This window comes from Tachyglossus aculeatus, chromosome 14 (assembly GCF_015852505.1).
Source record: "Tachyglossus aculeatus isolate mTacAcu1 chromosome 14, mTacAcu1.pri, whole genome shotgun sequence".
Taxonomy (NCBI): Eukaryota; Metazoa; Chordata; class Mammalia; order Monotremata; family Tachyglossidae; genus Tachyglossus; species Tachyglossus aculeatus.
Genome location: NC_052079.1, coordinates 29,518,388 through 29,538,498, shown reverse-complemented (window position 1 = coordinate 29,538,498; position 20,111 = coordinate 29,518,388). Strand labels below are relative to the sequence as shown.

At 39.0% G+C, this 20,111-nt stretch overlaps 1 protein-coding gene across 1 annotated transcript in view; it reads right to left on the bottom strand.

Moving 5' to 3' along the window:
- PTPRQ (protein tyrosine phosphatase receptor type Q) overlaps nt 1-20,111 on the bottom strand; it is a 187,727-nt gene that overhangs the window by 145,860 nt on the left and 21,756 nt on the right. Inside the window, exons 10-14 of the mRNA XM_038756691.1 lie at nt 16,792-16,938; nt 8,559-8,731; nt 6,505-6,715; nt 3,144-3,302; nt 2,852-3,031 (exon numbers count right to left, since the gene is read on the bottom strand). Coding sequence (XP_038612619.1) covers nt 2,852-3,031; nt 3,144-3,302; nt 6,505-6,715; nt 8,559-8,731; nt 16,792-16,938 — 870 coding nt within the window. The remainder of the gene's footprint in view (nt 1-2,851; nt 3,032-3,143; nt 3,303-6,504; nt 6,716-8,558; nt 8,732-16,791; nt 16,939-20,111) is intronic.

The window sequence follows — 20,111 nt, the reverse complement described above, 5'->3', positions numbered from 1 at the left end:
CTCTGACTCCCATGCTTCTCCAGCATATCTCCAACATATACAGTATCACAGTGTAATCATAGTGTAATGAACATATATACACACAAGAATGTGCGTGTGTGCGTTTGTGTGGTCTTCATTGTGTAAGAGTCCATTCACTGAGAGTCCATTCATGTATTACAACCTATCAACAGCATTCATTGAGCATCTACACCTTGAAGAGCACTCTACAAAGCATTTGGGAGAGTGTATTACTGTGGAGTTGGTAGACAAATTCCCTGTCCACAAAGGGCATGCAGTTTAGAGGGGGAGAAAGACATGGAAATAAATTATGTACATAAATACATATGACTAAACCGTAAACTCACTGTGGGCAGGGAAGATGTATACCAACTCTGTTACAATAATAACAATAAAAATAATGATGGTATTTGTTAAGCGCTTCCTATGTGCCAGGCACTGTACTAAGCACTGGGGCAGATACAAGCAAATTGAGTTGGACACTGTCCCTGTCCTATGTGGGGCTCACATTCTCAAACCCCATTTTACATATGAGGCAACTGCGACTCAGAGAAATTAAGTGACTTGCCCAAGGTCACACAGCAGATAAGTGGTAGCATGGGATTAGAACTCATGACTTTCTGACTCCCAAGCCTATCCACTAAGCCATGCTGCTTCTCAATCTCCCAAGCACTTAGTACAGTGCTCTGCACATAAAAAGCGCTCAATAAATACCATCAGTAATGATGATGATTGATGAGTTGCTGAGCAGTTGAGGGTAGAGTGAATATCAAATGCATAGGCATATTTTATCTATTTACATTAACGTTTGTCTCCCCCTCTATCACTAAGCTTGTTGTGGGCAGGGACTGTGTCTGTTACATTGTGTTGTATTCACCCAAGTACTTGGTACAATGCTTTGCATGCAGTAGGCACTCAATAAATATGACTGATTGATACATCGATGGTGTCTGGATCGTCATAGAAGAAGTTCGGATGGAGAGGAAAGGGCAGATTTTAGCAATGCTGCAAAGGTAGAATGGACAGGATTTAGAGACAGATTGAATATGTGGATTGAATGAAAGAGATGAATCAAGGATAATGCGAATGTTACAGACTTGTGAGACAGGGAGGATAGTGGTGTTGTCTACAGTAAAGGATAAGGCAAAGGGATGACAGGGTGTGGGTGGGAAGATGAGGAGCTCTGTTTTGGATATGTTAAGTTGGGGTGTCAGCGGGACATCCAAGTAGAGATGCCTTGAAGGCAGAAAGAAAGGCAAGCTGAATAGAAGGAGAAAAGTCAGGGCTGGAGAAGCAGATTGGGGAATCATCTGTGTAGAGGTGGTTGTTGAAGCCAAGGAAGCAAAAAGAGTTCTCCAAGGGAGTGGGTGTAGTTGGAGAATAGAGGGGGACCAAGAACAGCCTTTAGGGACTCCTGCAGTGGGTGGGTGGGAAGCAGAGGAGGACCCTGCAAAATAGAAGGAAAAGAAGTGACCAGAGACATAGGAGAACTAGAAGAGGACAGTGTCAGTAAAGCTAAGGTTAAATAATGTTTTCAGGAGAAGGAAATGGAAGGAATGGGAGGAATCGAAGACAGGTGAGAGGTAGAGGAGGATCGGGGGTAGTAGAGGTTGTTGGATTTGGTAGGAAGAAGGTCACTGTTGACCTGAGAGGGACAGTTTTGGTGGAGGTAAGGAGGTGGAAGCCAGATTGGAGGGTGTCAAAGAGAAAACTGGAGGAAAGGAAATGGAGTGGAAGCAGCAGGTGTAGATAACTCGCTCAAGGAGTTTGGAGAGGAATGCTGGGAGGGAGATGAGGCAATAGTAACTGTTTTTATCTATTCCTTCCCCAAACACATGAAGCACAACCTCTCTCCTATTGAAGCTTGCCAGAGAGCCTTGTCAGTTGCTCTGTTTGTTCTCTCCCATCAGTTCACTGTTTCCTGTGGCCTAGCAGAAGGAGCATGAGCCTGGGAGTCAGCAGGGGTTCTAATCTTAGATCCTGCAGTGTTTTGTGCTGAAGCTATACAGTGATTAAGAAAATGCATTCTTATAATAACATTGTAAATCAACAGTTCTCCTATTATGCTTATTGGAGAAAATCCCATTTCCTAGAGTTTTTTTAAAATGGATTACCAGCTTACTCTACATGCCTCAATCTCATCTATCTTGCCACCGACCCCTTTCCCACATCCTCCCTTGGACCAGGAAATCCCTCTCCTTCCATATACTCCAGACCACTACTCTCCCCACCTTCAAAACCTTATGAAAATCACATCTCTTCCAAGAGGTCTTTCTCAATTAAGACTTCTCCCTTTCCCATTCACTATGCACTGGGATCTGTACCCTTTGGGCAACTGGATTTCACCCTACTCTCATCCCCACAGCACTTATGTACATAACCATAGTTTATACAGAAATAGACTCTCCTTGTGGGGAGGGAACTCATCTACCAACTCTGTTGTATTGTACTGTTCCAAGCACTTAGTACAGTGCCCTGTACACTGTGAGCACTCAATAAATAACATTGATTGGCTGTGTAAAAGAATAGTTCTTAGGGAGGTTCAAACAGCCTGGAAAGCAACGTATCAGGAATTATTCCTGAAGCAGGAATAGTAACATGTAGTAATATTATATCTCATGGGTATTTGTTTAGCACTGATTTGTTTTCATCTAAAAAGTTTCTGTCAAAAAAAATCTTCTCAAATAATACATCTGACCCCATCAGACTCCTCTAGTAATTAACTCTAAGGTCAGTTATTGGACACTCAATGGGGATGGAAGTTTTGTCCATAGTAACGCACTGCTCAAGTCAATGTGCAGTTATTTTTCATGGCAAAATATCAGTTATTTTTCACAAAACCTTGTCTTACCTGTTATAAGGAATCTGTTATCTTTAGTAGTCATTTGAAAAGCTCTGTTTGAATGTAATTCCATTGCATAAATAGTGTAATGAGTTATTTTTCCATTAGGATATTCTGGTGGATCCCAATATAGCAAGATAGATGATGAACTAATATTTTTATAGTTCATATTCTGCACTGCACTTGGAACTTTAAAAAAGCATAAAGGGTTATAATGAATGAGGGAATTTTCAATCATTATAAAGATCACTGGGTAAAGGGATCTTTTACTTGAAGAAATCTGTACCCTCTTTCACTTTACCTTGCTCTTGTGTCCTGACATTAAGAATAGTTGGTGGTCCTTCGCCCATAATGGTGAAAGCAGACACGGTGATTGTATATTCGGTGAAAGGTGTAAGTCTCTTTACAACATACGACAGCTGCTCAGCTGAAATGTTAGTCGTATACTCCTTCCCTGTTTCTGGAAATCAGAAAAAAAATCCACTCCTTTACCACAAAATTACTTTTATTTTCACATCATTGAAAATACGACTGATTTTCAACGAGGTTGCATCTAGTCTGTAACGCACTAACTATCTAGGCTTACTTTCTGTATACTAACTCTACTTGTGCTTCCATTTTGTCGGTTATGTAATTAGAATTTTATGAAGAATAATCAATGAAAAAATACAGAGGCAAACACTAATCATAATAAAACAGTTCCTTAAATGTCAAACTTGGGAAATTATACTTGAACAACAGAGGGAGAGCTACAGACTTCTCATAACTAAAATCCCACTGATGTAAAACTTCTGAGGATGAGAAATATCTCAAATAATAGGACTTCAAATAGGTTCACATGGTACTGATGGTGAAAGCCATAAGATATAAGATTCTTTACTGCACTCTGTTACCATAAGTCACAGTAGAGAATGCTAACAATCAATTTAGAGATGATGTCTCAATCTCTCTATCCAGTATATGGAAAGTGGCTATGCACATAAAGCCTAATGGAGGCTGAAAATAACACTCTCCCTAGGGAAAAGCTAGTGCTAGTGCTTTCCAGGTGAAAAGACCGCTGGGAAGCTGTGAGGTCTAGTGGAAAGAGCAGGAGCCTCATGCCAGATGACTTGGATTCTAATTCCAGCTCCTCCACTTGTGACCTTGGGGGGAAAAAAAAAATCATGTAACTTCTCTGTGCTTCAGTTACCTCATCTGTAAAATGGGGATTAAATCCTCCACCCTCTGATTAAGACTGTTAGCCCCATGTGGACCAACTTGATTAATCTACCCTAAATATTTAATATAGTGCTTGGCACATAGTAAGTGCTTAGCAAATACCAAATTATGAACACTATCATTATTACCATTATCCATTAGTATCTAAGTCTGAATAACTAGGTATTTTTTCAGTGCTGTCATGACTTAAAGGTAAAAAGCAAGGACAAAGAAAATAAAGGCATTATTAAACTTTTTGGGAAACTGACCAAGTTATTTGCTACCCTGGTGATTTTAGAATTTTCCTACTCTCTTCTAGTAATTTGGAATCAAAATCTAATAGGTGATCCCTGCTGCTTGGAAATAAGTGATTAATACGCTTTGCTTATGATAGTCTTGGCATCCACAGGCATTTCAAATACAATACAGGCAGTCCTCAACTTATCAATTGGAGTTACGGTAAATGGAGTTCCAAGATTTCTATATTTACACCCTGTTTCAGGTTTTTGACAAATCAGATTCAGCTTCTCAACACCCACCAGTCTTATCAAGTAAGTAAAACCCACCCTCTTCTTGCCACTGCTTCCCTCACCGAGTCCTTCCCTAGGCCATGGACCCCGGCTTTAGCAAATGAATTTCCAGCTCTCACTCTCTATTCTGAATTCCCCATCCCTTCTTTCCCCAACCCACACACATATACCTCATGCCCTCTGAAGCTAATAATAACAATAATAGTAATAATGATAATAATAGTAATTTTGGTATTGTTAAGTTCTTACTATGTGCCAAGCATTGTATTACTCATAGGTACAAGATAATCAGGTCAGACACCATCTCTATTTCACATGAGAATCCATCTAAGGGTGACAGAGTCCAGGTATTTACAGATGGGCAAACTGAGGCACAGTGAAGGAACTTGTTCAAAGTCACACAGCTGGCAACTGGCAGAGGCAGGATTAGAACCCAGGTCCTCTGCTTCCCAAACTGATGGGACAGGGAAATGGACTGCCCAAAGTTGTTACAGGCTGTGGTAGAAGGGACTGTTGCCAACTTGTACTTCCCAAGCACTTAGTAAAGTGCTCTGCACACAGTAAGCGCTCAATAAATATGATTGATTGATTGATTTATGGTGGCAGCAGCTTTCAAGATAAAAAAAAATGCAAAAGCCAAACAGAACTAAAAGAACCAAACAGAACAGAAGGGAGGGCAGGGGAGGTGTCAGGTTCAGAGTGCTGAGAAGTGGGAGGCAGGAAAGGCCTGGGGGCTAGAAAGGGTATCTTCCTTCAGGCACCAATTCCTTATTTATAACACTGTTCCTTTCATTAGATTTGTTGCTATGATGATACCTGTTAAGCACTTCCTATGTATCATATACCGTTCTAATTGCTAGAGTAGATACAAATAATTCCATAATGCAGTCCAAATAAGTGGGAGAACAGGGACTGAATCCCATTTTACAGTTGAAAAAACTGACGCACAGGTAGTTGTGCGACTTGCCCAAGTTCACACAGCAAGAAATTGGCAGAGCAGGAATTAGAATCCAGGTCCTCTGACTCCCAGGCCTATGCTCTTTTGATAGTTAAAATGCAGTTTTCATGAACCAACTATGTATGAGGACTGTTTGTATATAGCCTGGAGGTTATATTTTTGGTTTGTTCAGAAATTTTACTTTAAACACAAACTCTACAAAAAACTAGTTTTCTTCCTGACCTAACTGCCAACAGAAAACCTAAGTCTCTTAGCATTTAGATCAGTGCTTAGTTCTATTTGAAAAATTCAAATATAAACCTAGGTGATTAAAATTGATTAAAATATAATTTCAGAAAAAAAATTAAAAGTATATGCCGATCATTTTGAAGAGGAACTAAGAAAACTGACGACAGCTAAAAATAGGGTCTGCTGTTTAAGTACTTTCTTTTAAAAATTCAGAGATAAATCAAGACAGTACCTGTCAAACAAATCTTGTTTAATGCATCGAATACCTACACTCACTTAAGAAACAATAAGTTGCATTGACACTGCAGAACAAGTGTATACACTAATGACATCATCATGTCACAGGGGTCAGCTCCACCTGTTTGTCAGCCACACACTAGAGTTGTAACTTTTTGACCTATTTACCTTCAGTGACATTTGAAAACCTATTAGTCAAAAGCTGCCGAGGCCTGAGAAGGATTTGAAGATACGTTAATCCCCTGCAATCACACCTGCTTTGGGCAACTGTAATAACTGATTGTCTATGCAGCTCGGCTGATGACTCTAGGGTGCTACTTTCTCTGAGAGGAAGGGTCACATGGGTGCAAATGTCTGCCTGTGTGGCATTCTCATTTGCTGGATGAGGTAGTAATGAATCTGATTACAGCTCATGACCCATTCATAATTTAATAGAACGCAGTGCTCAGGTTCACGCTTGTGAGTGTGGTAAGCGCCGTTCGGATAAAATTTAAAGAAAATAAAAGAGATACCAGTTGTGGAATAAAGTTCTTCGACTCCATTCACTATGGGAATGTTATCACTGGGAAGACTAGGGAATAGAATCGGAGACTCTGCTTTCTCTGCGGAAAACATCTCAGCTGAACCTTCGTATAATCCAGCCACTGCTTCCTTCGCATTATTTAGGAAAGGTGCTTTAGAATTTCCTTTCCACATATCCGGGGCCACAAAATCATTTTTATACTGAAATAAAAAATATGAATATATACAAGTAGATTTAGTAGTTACTTTATATTAAATGTCAGAATAAAAGCTGGAGATTTAACTAATGATATAGGTATCTGAAGGTTGGTGGATTTCTTTCCAGGATCTATTTTTTTATCATACATTTTTACATGTCATTCTCCAACTTCTTAAAAGGAATGTTACCATCATACTCTCCCATTATCCCTATCTGTAATTTATTTCAATGTCTGTCTCCCATTTTCTAGACTGCAAGCTCCTTGTGGGTAGAGAATCTGTCTACCAACTCTACTGTATTGTATTTTACCAAGCACCTACTAGTGTGTTCTGCACAAAGTAAGCACTCAATAAATACCACGGATTGACTGATTGAAATACATCTTTGGGATTAAGGGCAGTCTACATAGCGTAAACTCCATTTTATGAAGGTAAAGTCCTATGGTCAAGATGCTACTTAAATTATTTCTAAAGGGTTTTTACTTATCCTCAGTTGAACGCTGTACCAAAGTCAAATGGAAAGTTGACAATTATCTTAAGAATTTGGGCTCTGTGGCCACTAAAGATCAATCGTATTTATTGCATACTTACATTTTCCCCTGAACACTCAGTTATAATGAGTTGAAGAATGCAGGTGTTCAGGCTTTCCATGCTATTGATCATATAATATGAATTTAAAAAGCCTTATCCTAGGTTAACTGCCTGGCCAGCCCTAATTTACTGACTCATTCCAAAACTCTGTATTTTCTACTTTACTTATCTATTGTTTCATAAAAGAAAAGATAAATAGGATTTTTAAACACTTATAATGCAATAATTTTTATAATGTATAATGTTTCTTGGATCCATTGATATGATTCTCATTTTATAGGCCACTGAAACATAGAAAGGATCATGAGCTACTGTATGGATAGCAGCGAACTCCTACCATTCTGAGAAAGTCAATATCTGTCAGAAGTCCAACAAAGGCAATATTCAGGCCAAAAAAAAAATTTCATTTAAAATACAAAATGCAAAATTGTTTGGTTTTAAAATGATAACATCTAAGATAGTTCCAATATGTTACTAACATATTTTCCTAACTCTAGGTTAACTGTCTAGGAAGCAATGGTAAATGAAATTTGACTCTCTGGATCTTTATATTTATTTCCGTAAGTACTGTTTTGAACAATAAAGCTTTGCATGCATGTGTCACACATCATACCATTTAATCTGCAAAATAGTTGCTGTACAATATTAGTTAGATTACATCTACTAAAATCTAGTTGGTTTATTCATCTGGATGGCCAATATGACCAACAAATGAAAATTACTCTTTCAGGTCCTAATTTCAGTAAGGTAACATGGACCTCAATGACCCAGCCCTCCCATCGTGGGATATAATCAGATAGTGCAGCCCTAAGGAATGGTTCATGTAGCGTCTCCAGGTTACTTCAATGCTGCAGATTTGAGACTGTCAAAAATAGTGCTAAAGCAGCTGCTAGGTTTAATGCCAGGGAAAACAGCGAGTGAATCGCTCAATCGATGGAAGGCATTTATTGGGTGCTTTCTGCAGGCAGACCCCTGAACTGAGCACTTGGGAGAGTATAACAACATTGGTAAATAAGAATTAATTAGTACATCCAGATTTTTTATGACATGAGGGGGGCATTCTTGCAAAACCCCATTCTAAGGATAGTTGACATAATATTATCTCTTCTAATTGCATGTGTATATATGCACATGCACCATTTCTTCTGAAACTGAAACCACAAATATTTCGCTAAAAATCTTCTAGCCAAAACATATAGTAAAAGCATGCACTATGGGGAAACTGAATGTATTCACATAAATGAAAACATAGTACCTCAGCTTTTCCTGTGAGAATGATATTTTCCAAAATTACTCCTGTTTCCCTTTCAAGCACTTTAACTCTATACTGGCTAATGATTCCGTTTGGTTGTCGTGGTTTCTTCCAAGTAATCCGTATTAATGTGGCTTCTACTTCTGTTATTTGCAAATCAAATACAGCACTTGGAACTAAAAAAAAAAACCACAGAGGAAGACTTGAGTAATTTGTCACAATCAAATTTCATTACCTTCTAAATTTTCAAATTTAATAGATTTCACCTGCTAGGACTAGAAGAGAGGGAAAAGGATTGAAATTCAAATTTAACACAATATGAGATGTTTCAACCATGTTCATTCTTCCAATGATTTCTATAAGGTACACTCAGTATTGTATTAGTAAGGAAGCATGCAATACAATAAATGCAAAATATTCCCATTTCTTTTTAAGGTTCTTGGGAAAAAACTAATGAAAAGTTGTTTTATGAAGACATTCAAATTAAAGAAATAGATCTTAAATGAAATATTCTTGTTCTTATTAAACAGGGTGTATCTACACACCACCTAATTAAACAGAAGTCAATGTATTTGGGAAAATGACCAATAAGATACAAGCTAATTCTTATTTTTAATGAATTTAAAAATAAGTTCTCTTTATATTTTATTTCAATTTAATTGTCGGTCTTCCCTTTTTACAAATTATTTAAGATGCATTTTATACAATCACAATGTTTTTGTGTTGGACTGTGTGTTGTGCTATATGCATGCATTAGCCTATGGTCCACAAACTCTATCTCCACCACATCTAGCCATCTGGAGCCTTTTCTTCCTCTGGTGATGCCAAAAGTTCTTCAGTGGTCTCCAGAGCAACTGTTTCAACTTCCAGTTCAGCTTTTCAGACACTTGTGAGAGACCTGATTTTCTGTTTCCACCAAGTCTTCCTAATCTTTCCAATATCATCAGCAACTGGCTATCGCTTCTCCGATCTCTAATTTTCTGTCACCAGGATAATTATGGTGATAACTAATTATTCCACTCTAGCAAACTTGTGAGAGGATTTCATTGATGAGACCTTAATGGAAGTGATATCCCATGGACTTTTAAATGGCTGAATACAAGAAGACAAAATCTATTATGTGTGGCTATGAATTATGGAAATGAGAACCAAGTCAGAAGATAGAGTAAGGATAAAATGATCCTAAATTCTTTGTTCACAAAATTCACAAATCTGTTACCAAATTCTGTCAGTTCAACTTTCACAACATTAAAATCCTCCCTTTCCTCTCTGTCCAAACTGATTCCATGTTGATCTAGGCACTTGCTCTATCCCATCTTGGCTACTGCATCAATGCCCCTCTAGATTGTTAACTCATTATGGACAGGGAACGTGTCTACTAATTCTGTTATACTCTCCCAAGTGCTTAGTACAGTGTTCTGCACGTAGTTAAGTGCTCAATAAATGCCACTGACTGACTGATCACCCTCCTTGCTGCTCTCCTGCCTCCCGTCTCACCTCACTCTAGTCCATAATTCACTCTGCTGCCTGGATTGTTCTTCTACAAAACCATTCAGTCGATGTTACTCCACTCCTCAAGAACCTCCAGTGGTTACCCATCCATCTCAGCATCAGGCAGAAACTCCTCACCACTGGCTTTAAAGTATTCCATCACCTTGCCCCCTCCTACTTTACCTCTCTGATTTCTTAGTACAACTCAGCCCACACACTTTATTCCTTGAACACCAACTTGCTCACTGTACCTCATTCTCATTTTTCTCACTGCCAACCACTCACCTATATCCTGCCTCTGGCCTGGAACTCCCTCCCTCTTCATATCCAATGGACCATCACACGCCCCATCTTCAAAGCCTCATTAAAAACACGTGTCCTCCTTCAAGAGGCTTTTCCCAACCAAGCCCTCATTTCCTCTTCTCCTGCTTCCTTCTCTGTTGTCCTTGCACTAGGACTTAAACCCTTAATTCATCCCACCTTCCACCCCACAACATTAAGCCATCATTTACTCATTCATATTAAATATTATTATGGTTATTATTATTATTGTACTTGTTAAGTGCTTACTGTGTGCCAAGTACTGTTCTAAGTGCTGGAGTAGATATATACAAGCTAATCAGGTTGGACACAATCCTTGTACCATTTCAGGCTCACACTCTTAATCCCCATTTTAGAGATGAGGTAACTGAGGCCCAAAGAAGTTAAGTGACTTGCCCAAGTGACTCTGTAGAAGAGTTGGAATTAGAACCCAGGTCCTTCTAACTCTCATGCCCATGCTCTATCCAATAAACTACTCATTTTGGTCTGTTTTTGCCCCCCTACACTGTAAACCCCTTGTGAGCAGGGAATGTGTCTATCAAGTCTATTATATTGTACTCGCCCACATTCTTAGTACAGTGTTCTGCACACAGTAAGCACTCAACAAATACGATTGCTTGATTGATTCTCATTTCATGTTATGTGTCTCCCAAGATGTTAGCCACTTCTTAATATGGGCAAAAATTGCAAAACTGTTAGCCTTACTGAAGGATGGTATTTGAATACATTTCTACTGTAGTGCCTTTTTTGGTACCCTTTATATAGATGTCATTAAGAGTTCAACAATGATCACTAATCCCACCTTTCGTGGCACAGCCCTGAAATTTAAGTCTATCCCCCCAACTGACTTTAGAAGTTTACATCTATGACAATTTAATGTCCTTAAAAACCTAGCAGGGACCTCCTGCACTTATGCACAGATCTGTAATTCACTTCAATGTCTGTTTCCCCCTCTAGACTGTAAGCTCCTTGTGGGCAGGGAATGTGACTACCAACTCGGTTGTATTGTACTCTCCCAAGCGCTTAATACAGTGCTCTGCACACAGTAAGCCCTCACTAAATACCACTGACTGAATGAGTACCATCCCCCAGCTTTTCAGAATGGTCAACTGAGACAGGTGCACACTTTAGGTAATATGAGGTATGACATATGTGTCCATGTTGAAGTAGGGAAGGAGAGTAAAAGAGGCAAGGAAGGAATCCCACACCAAACCTACTTTTCTGTGTAATTACATACAAGGATCAAACTTTGCCAATGCAGGATCCAATTACTAAGCCCCAGTTGTCTATGTCTGAACCAGATTCACAAATAGAACATGATCAAAGTAGGGATTGAATTAATACCACAAATTGGAAAAGACAGCGACAAAAAATTCTGAAAATAATAATAATAATGACGGCATTTGTTAAGTGCTTACTATGTGCAAAGTACTGTCCTAAGTGCTGGAAAACAAAGCTGGGGGTAATATTTACAGCTACTGAGGACACAATGGTTGTCAGGAAAAAAAAAATCCTGTTTGGTCTGAAATAATGATCAAATTAACTTGCTCTGGCATTCTTTTTACCTTAGGTGTATCTTAGGTCAAGAGAGATTCAGTGTACAACATGGAGTTCTCCTCTGATGGGGTCTCTGGGGAGGAGACAGGCACATGTCTCATAGCCAGTACATAACTCCTAACCTCCTGTCTTCACTTTGCTCTGGGTACAGGAGAGCTCAGCTCTGTCCTCTGGGAAGGAGTTCCTATTCTACTTTTGGCAGAGGAGCCAGCCTCCTCCCAGAGGGATATCTAGCCCTCTGCCAGGCATGTGAACTTGACCTAGCAGAAAAATCACTGGATAGGGAATCAGGAATCAGAAATCAGACTTGAATCTTGGTTCCAGATCCACCACTTGCCTTTTCTGTGACTGTAGGGAAATTACTTGACTTCTTTGTGCCTCAGTTTCTCCATTAATAAGATGGGGATAAAATACTGGCTCTCTCTCTAAGACTGTGAGATGCATGAGAGGCAGAAATTATGTCTGATATGATTATCATATATCCTAGTTTCTGCCATTTAGGCCTTGCTCTCGTGGAAAGTGCAATCAAGATCACTAATGTTGAGATTCTGATCATTAGGATTTGGATAATTGATGTTTAACTATTCATGGTTTACGAAGAAAAACAGGCATGGTTAAGTCAACCCAATAGTTAATTCAGTATTTATTTTAGCAGACAATGATCAGGGACTAATAATAATAATAATAATAATGGCTTTTGTTAAGTGCTTACTATGTGCAAAGCACTGTTCTAAGCACTGGGGAGGATACAACATGATCAGGTTGTCCCACATGGGGCTCACAATGTGAGCCCACTGTTGGGTAGGGACCGTCTCTATATGTTGCCAACTGTACTTCCTAAGCGCTTAGTACAGTGCTCTGCACACAGTAAGCGCTCAATAAATACGATTGATTGATTAATCCCCATTTTACAGATAAGGTAACTGAGGCACAGAGAAGTGAAGTGACTTGCCCAAAATCACACTGCTGACAATTGGCGGAGCTGGGATTTGAACCCATGACCTCTGACTCCCAAGCCCATGCTCTTTCCATTGAGCCATGCTGCTTCTACCAAAACAATTCACAGAAAGCAAAATTATTTTTGGAAATATTAATGGTGAGGCACCACAATTATCACTAGAAAAATCACCCCTTCAGTCTTTTAAGAAAATATGATGTAAGAAAAAGATTTCAAACCAACAATTTATCTGACAGAATTTAAATGGATAAAGAAAATGAAGTGAAAGCAATTTCATATGTAGAAAGTCATTTAACATAGTTACCAAGCCCAAGCTAATAAGGACTCTAGGGGACTGTGGATCAGAGCTGACTACTGGAACATTGATACAAAATTAACAAGGAAAAAATTGGGTACACAAATAAATTATTCATGGTTCACTACTGAGTTTAAAAGTGTTGTAAGCCGGGAATTGGAAACTTTATTTCAAGTTAATATAAATATGTATTTTACTACCTACTTGGAAGATGGATAATCAAATAAAGGAACCTGTAAGTGTTCAGAATGGTTTGGATCATTCAGTTGAAAAACATTTCGATCTATGAACTAGAAAAATGAAGATTTAAAAAAGACATGAATTTAGACTGTAAGCTCATTGTGGGCAGGGAATGTGATGACCAACTCTATTATGTTGTATTCTCCCAAGCACTTAGTACAGCACACTGCACATAGTAAGCATTCAATAAATAATATTGAATGTTTGATTAGTAAAACCTAAGGATAAATTTTTTTGATAATAATAATAATAATGATGGTATTTGTTAAGTGCTTACCATTTGCCAGGCACTGTACTAAGTGCTGGGTGGATACAATACAAGCAAATCGGGATGGACACAGTCCCTTTCTCACATGGGGCTCACAGTCTTCATTCCTATTTTACAGATGAGGTAACAGACCCAGAGAAGTGAACTGACTTGCCCAGGTCACACAGCAGGCAAGTGGCAGAGCTAGGATTAGAACCCATGACCTTCTGATTCCCAGGCCCTTGATCTATCCTCTATGCTACGATGCTTCCCATAATATAATGATATACTGAATAATTGAGTTCCCTCTAAAACCAATTATGAAAATACATTTTGTAAGAGAAAATGTACAGTTTGGGCAAAGCATGACATTCTTGCTCAATCAATCAATGGCAACCACGCTTTTCTCTTCATTCAGACTGCTACCACATTGATTCAAGTATTTAACCAATCCCACCTTGACTATTGCGTCTGCCACCTTGCTGACCTCCGATGCTTCCTGTCTCTCCCCATTTCGGCGCATACTACATTCTGCTGCCTCGATCATTTTCCTAAAAAAAATTTAATCCATGTTTCCCCACTCCTCAAGAACCTCCAGTGGTTTACCTAACCATCTCTTCCACATCCTCCATCTGACCTGGAATTCCTTCCCTCTATATAACAGACCACGACTTTCACCACCTTCAAAGACTTGCTTATTTAAAGCACAACTCTTCCAAAAGGCCTTCCTCGATTAAGCCCACATTTCCCCTAATGATAACAATAACAGTTGAATTTGTTAAGCACTTACTATTTACCAGCCACTGACCTAAGCTCTAGGGTAGATACAAGCAAATCAGTCCCTTTTCCAAATAGGGCTCACAGTCTTAAACCCCATTATACAGATGAGGTAGTTGAGGCACAGAGACTAGTTCAAGGTTACCCAGCAGACAAGTGGCGGAGCCAGGATTGGTTCTTCTGACTCCCAGGACAATCTTGCTCGAGCCACTAGACCACATCTCTTCTGCATCACCCTTGGACTTGGATTTGTACCCTTTAAGAACTTGATATACACTCCTTCCTCAGCTCCACAGCACTTATGTACAGATCTGGAATTTATTTTAATACCTATTCCTCCCTCTAGATTTGTGATGTCTCCTTCGCCAAATTGTAGCCCTCTCCCCATGGACCTGTCAAAGGGCGGCACAGGGCAGGTAGACAGCTATGAAGGGGCAGAAAACCTGTGCTAGCAGCGGCTAACAGAGAGGGGAGGGCAAAAGGGAGGAGAGCTGAAACCGGGAAAACAGTTTACATACTGGGCTAGAGGCGTAATCGGCAACACACAATGCAAGTCACTTCAGCAAGAAGTGACTGACCGGCTGTTGTGGGACCTTTAAAGTTCACAGGTCAAGAAACATGACAGAGGGATTAATTCATCTATTTTCCATCACCGCTTCAGAATATAGCATGTTAACTGTCGCCAGCCTTGACATTCAGATGGAGGAAGTGGGAAACTAATCACAAGGTTTCTTTAAAAAAAAAATGTATCCATCTTTCCCATGACACATTGCACAGTGTATTTCTAAGTAGAAGCACATCGCGGGTATTTGAATTCACTGCAAGAATTGCTCTACATGTAAGTTGTCTGACAGCAGGCAAACGCAGAATATAGTTTCAAACTGGATGAATGAATAACTTCTCAGTGGATGTTCAATTCACTGATATATACCAGCAGTTTGCAAAAGTAGTGGCTGAACGTTAGGGGAAACATCTTTGTTTGCAAAACCTTTACTTCATCTTGTTAGTGTAGAAAAGGCTGTAAGTGAAACCTTAGGGAAAGTGGGACAACCCTATAACACTAGGCAGGTAAGCAGGCTTGGTTGTTGAATTTGTAGAAATGATCAACTGTAGACTTACAATGGGCTGTTCAGGCTGTTTAAGGGATTCATTTAACTAGTAATTGCAGAGAATAGACAAGGAAACATTTTATAAAGTTTCTAACTCCATTGCAAAAATGAGTTTAGAAAAAATACATCTCAGAGGTAAACAAATGAATTTCATTTGTATTTATTCATTCAATCGTATTTATTGAGCGCTTACTGCGTGCAGAGCACTATACTAAGCGCTTGGGAAGTACAAGTTGGCAACATATAGAGATGGTCCCTACCCAACAACGGGTTCACAATGCTAGAATCTATAGAATATATTTAGACTCACGTGACCCCTGAACTTAGTACAGTGCCTGGCACATAGAAAGCACATAACAAATACCATTTTAAAAAAAAATCCCAATTCAATTTGAACAAATTCTAAGTTTTTTGGGTGTGAAATCCCAAATGTCTCAATTTCTGGTGCTTACTTCAATTCCAATACAATCAGAAGGAATGGATCACTAAATGATTTTTGAATTGACATTGTTCTTCAAAAAGGTGTGGTCACGAGCTCTATTTAAATAATCAATGATATTTATGGGACATTTACTGTGTGTAGAGCACTGTACTAAGCAATTGGGAAAATCGAATACAGTACAGTTGGTAAATACTACCCCTACCCATTTTGGAGCTTATGAGCTGCAGTTTATTTTATTTGCTTTTTTTAAGTCTGTTTTGTTCATTCTTTCAAACAGTGAATCTAAAGTAATAATTAAAGTGAATATCTTTTGATGCTCTTTATAAAAATTTACCACAGCAGTAAACCTTATGTTTTATAGGCAAATAACCTTGTGCCATTGTCACAAAAGAAATCACTAAGAAATCATAAGAAATTTCAGAAGCATATGATATAAATTCTTTAATAAGAAAATATCCTTACTCCCAAGCAATGACTTCCTAATACCTACTGCCATCTAATGGCCAATACTGACAGTTTTTATTCATTCAATGGTATTTATTGAGTGCTTAGTGTGTGAAAAAGCACTGTATTAAGCATTTAGGAGAGTACAATATAACAACAAACACACACATTCACTGCCCTCAACAAGCTCACAGTCTAGATGGGGAGACGGACATTAAATCACCTGTAATTGAAAAACGTCTAGGTATATTCTCTCAATAATTTGAATTATGTCACTTCTTTGAATGGCATTCACTTGAAAACGTATGTGTCTACTAAAAATATCATATTTCTTCCATTTTATAACTATTCTTACCTTCTGGAGGGGTGAAAATGGTGAAATTGGATTTGGGTCCAATGCCTGCACTCGTCTCAGCAGCCACAAATACACTGTATTTTGTAAAAGGTGTTAGATTTGTAAATGTAAACTTCAGCTCTTTTGTACTGTTGTCCAGAATGTGACCTACAAACACACCGAAAAAAATGAAACACCATCTAATTGCTTCTTATGGAATATACATTCCTAATTGACCATAAGCTTTGTATGTTCAAAGTGACATTAAATTGGACAGGGTTACTAATACTCTGGAAGACAAAAATGACTGCAAAGCAGCATTAGAAAATCTAAATGGTTCATGAAAATCAGGATAGAATTCAACAGGGAGAAGTGCAGGCAGAAAATTTAGGAATATCCAAAATCATAAATTCATGTTGGGGAAAGTAAGCGTCATCTATCAACATCATCACTGGTATTTATTTAGTGCTTACTGTGAGCAGAGCACTGTACTAAAAGCTAGGGAGAGTATAACACAATAGAGTTGGTAGACATATTCCCTGACCTTGATGAGCTTACAGTCTAGAGGGGGAGAGACATTAATACAAATGAAAAATATAAATTATGATATAATGTATAATAATAATTTATAATGTACAAGTATAAGTTAATGTAATATAGCTGCTCATTGTAGGCCATAAGGTAAAGGCGAATCAACCATTTAGTGTCATCATTTAAAAGTAAATTATGGTACCAGAAGGCTCAAGAGAGGTCTGACTTGCTAAAACACAAAAAGTAACTGATTCATCAGCAATGGTTTAGGGCCCGGACAGTTCCAGAACATTCTACCAGGAATAATAAAGAAGGGGTTTAGGGGATGGGAGGCAGAGGAGGAGCCCCCGAAAGAGAATGAGAATGAGAAAGGTGGAAAACTGGGAGAGGACAGGGTCAGTGAAGCTGAGGTTGGATAATGTTTTCAGCAGAAGGGGGTGGTCACCACAATCAATGGCAGCTGAGCGATCAAGGAAGATTAGGATGGAGTAGAGGTATATTTATATCTGTCTGATATGAATGTGGAGAGAGATTCAGGCTGAAGAGAGGACATGAGCAAAAAGGTAAAAGGTGAAAGAGACAAGATCAAGCTATAATAAGTTGGTGTTAGAGACGCAGTGTGGCCTAGTGAGTCAGAGGTCAGGGGTTCAAATCCTGGCTCCACGAATTGTCAGCTGTGTGACTTTGGGCAAGTCACTTAACTTCTCTGTGCCTCAGTTACCTCATCTGTAAAATGGGGATTAAGACTGTAAACCCCCCGTGGGACAACTTGATCACCTTGTAACCTCCCCAGTGCTTAGAACAGTGCTTTTCACATAGTATTTTTTCACATAAATGCCATCATCATTATTATTATTATTATTATTATTATTATTAGTGGAAAGAGCACGGGCCTGGGAGTCAGAGGAAGTAGGTTCAAAATCCCAACTCTGCCAAATGGTTGTTGTGGGATCTTGGGCAAGTCATTTAACCTTTCTGTGCCTCAGTTCTTCTGTTCTCCTTCCTAGTTAGACTGAGCCCAATGCGGGTCAGGGGCTTTGTCCAACCTAATTAACTTGTATCAATCCCTATGCTAAGAACAGTGTCTGACACATAGTAAGGGCTTAACAAATACTGTAAAAAAATTTAAAAAGTGAAGTGTGCAGGCTGGGTTGTAGTGAGAGAGGAGCTAGGATAGGTAGGAGGGAGAGATCTGATTGAATACTTTAATTCCAATGTTTAGTTGTTTCTGTTTGATGCCAAGATGAATGGGCAATCATTAGAGGTTTTTGGGGACAGAGGCGATGTGCACAGAAGAATATTTTAGAAAAATGATCCAGAAAGTAGACTGAAGCATGGACTGGAGAGGGCAGAGACTGGAGGAAGGGAGGTCAGCACTGAGGCTAATGCAGTAGTCAAGGTGGGATATGATACATGCTGGGATCAGTGTAGTTGCAGTGTGGATGAAAAGGAAGGAATATAATCTAAAGATGTCATAAAGGTTGAATGAGAGGATTTGGTGACCGACTGAATATGTGGTTTGAATCAGAGAGATGAGCTGAGGATAATACCTACCTTGCAGGCTTGTGAGACAGGGAGGATTGTAGGGTTGTTTACAGTAAATGGAAAAGTCAGGTGGAGAAGAAAGTTTGGGTGAGAAGGCAAGGAATTCTAATATGTTAAGTGTGAGGCATTGGCAGGACATCCAAGCAGAGATGTCCTGAAGGCAGCAGGAAATATAAGATTGCAGAGGAGAGGAGTGAGGGATAGAGAGGTAGATTTACGAGTCAACCCATAGAGACGGTAGTTGCAGCCATGAGAGCAAATGTTCTCCAAGGGAATGGATCTAATACCTGTATATATGTATATATGTTTGTACATATTTATTACTCTATTTATCTTACTTGTACATATCTATTCTATTTATTTTATTTTGTTAGTATGTTTGGTTTTGTTCTCTGTCTCCCCCTTCTAGACTGTGAGCCCACTGTTGGGTAGGGACTGTCTCTATGTGTTGCCGACCTGTACTTCCCAAGCGCTTAGTACAGTGCTCTGCACACAGTAAGCACTCAATAAATACGACTGACTGATTGATTGATCTAATCAGAGAGTTAGAAGAGAAAGGAAAGTAGAGGCAGTGAATGAAACAATTTGTTTGAGGTGTTTGAAAATAAATAATAGGAAGGCACTGGGCCGATACCTGGAAATTGCAATGAGAACAAGAGAGTTGTTTTGTTTATTTGCTTTTTTTGTTGCTGTTTTTATAAGGACAGAGATTATGTGGTCACGTTTGAAAGCAGAGGGAAAGGAGTCATTGGAGAGTGAGAGTGAGTCACTAAAGAATAAGAATAATAATGATGATGGCATTTATTAAGCACTAATTATGTGCAAAGCACTGTTCTAAGATGATGGTCTGCGGGGGAAAAAGAGCGGGACCAAGTATTTTAATACGGTGAGAAAGGTCAGCTTGATGTCTGGATTTCTGCCAGAAGTGCTACATAATTGGAGGAAACTAACAGCGGAGGAGGCCCAAGATGGAGGGAGTTAAATCCACAGGTCGTGGTTGAATTGAGGGCATAGATTTGTGTCCTGAGATGGTACGCTGTGTAGGGACACTAAAGGATGGTTTGGGATAATTGGAAGGGGTTGAGAGATACTGTTTGCAAATTTTTATTCCCCTTCACAAACCTGTACATTATTAGCAATGGCTGGTTTTGCTTTCATTAAATTAGAAAAATATTTTGAGAACATTGGTTAAAAATAATAAGGTAGTCACAAACAGAATGGCTTTAAAACTTTGGAAATGCTTCTACTGTTCCAAAGAATATCTA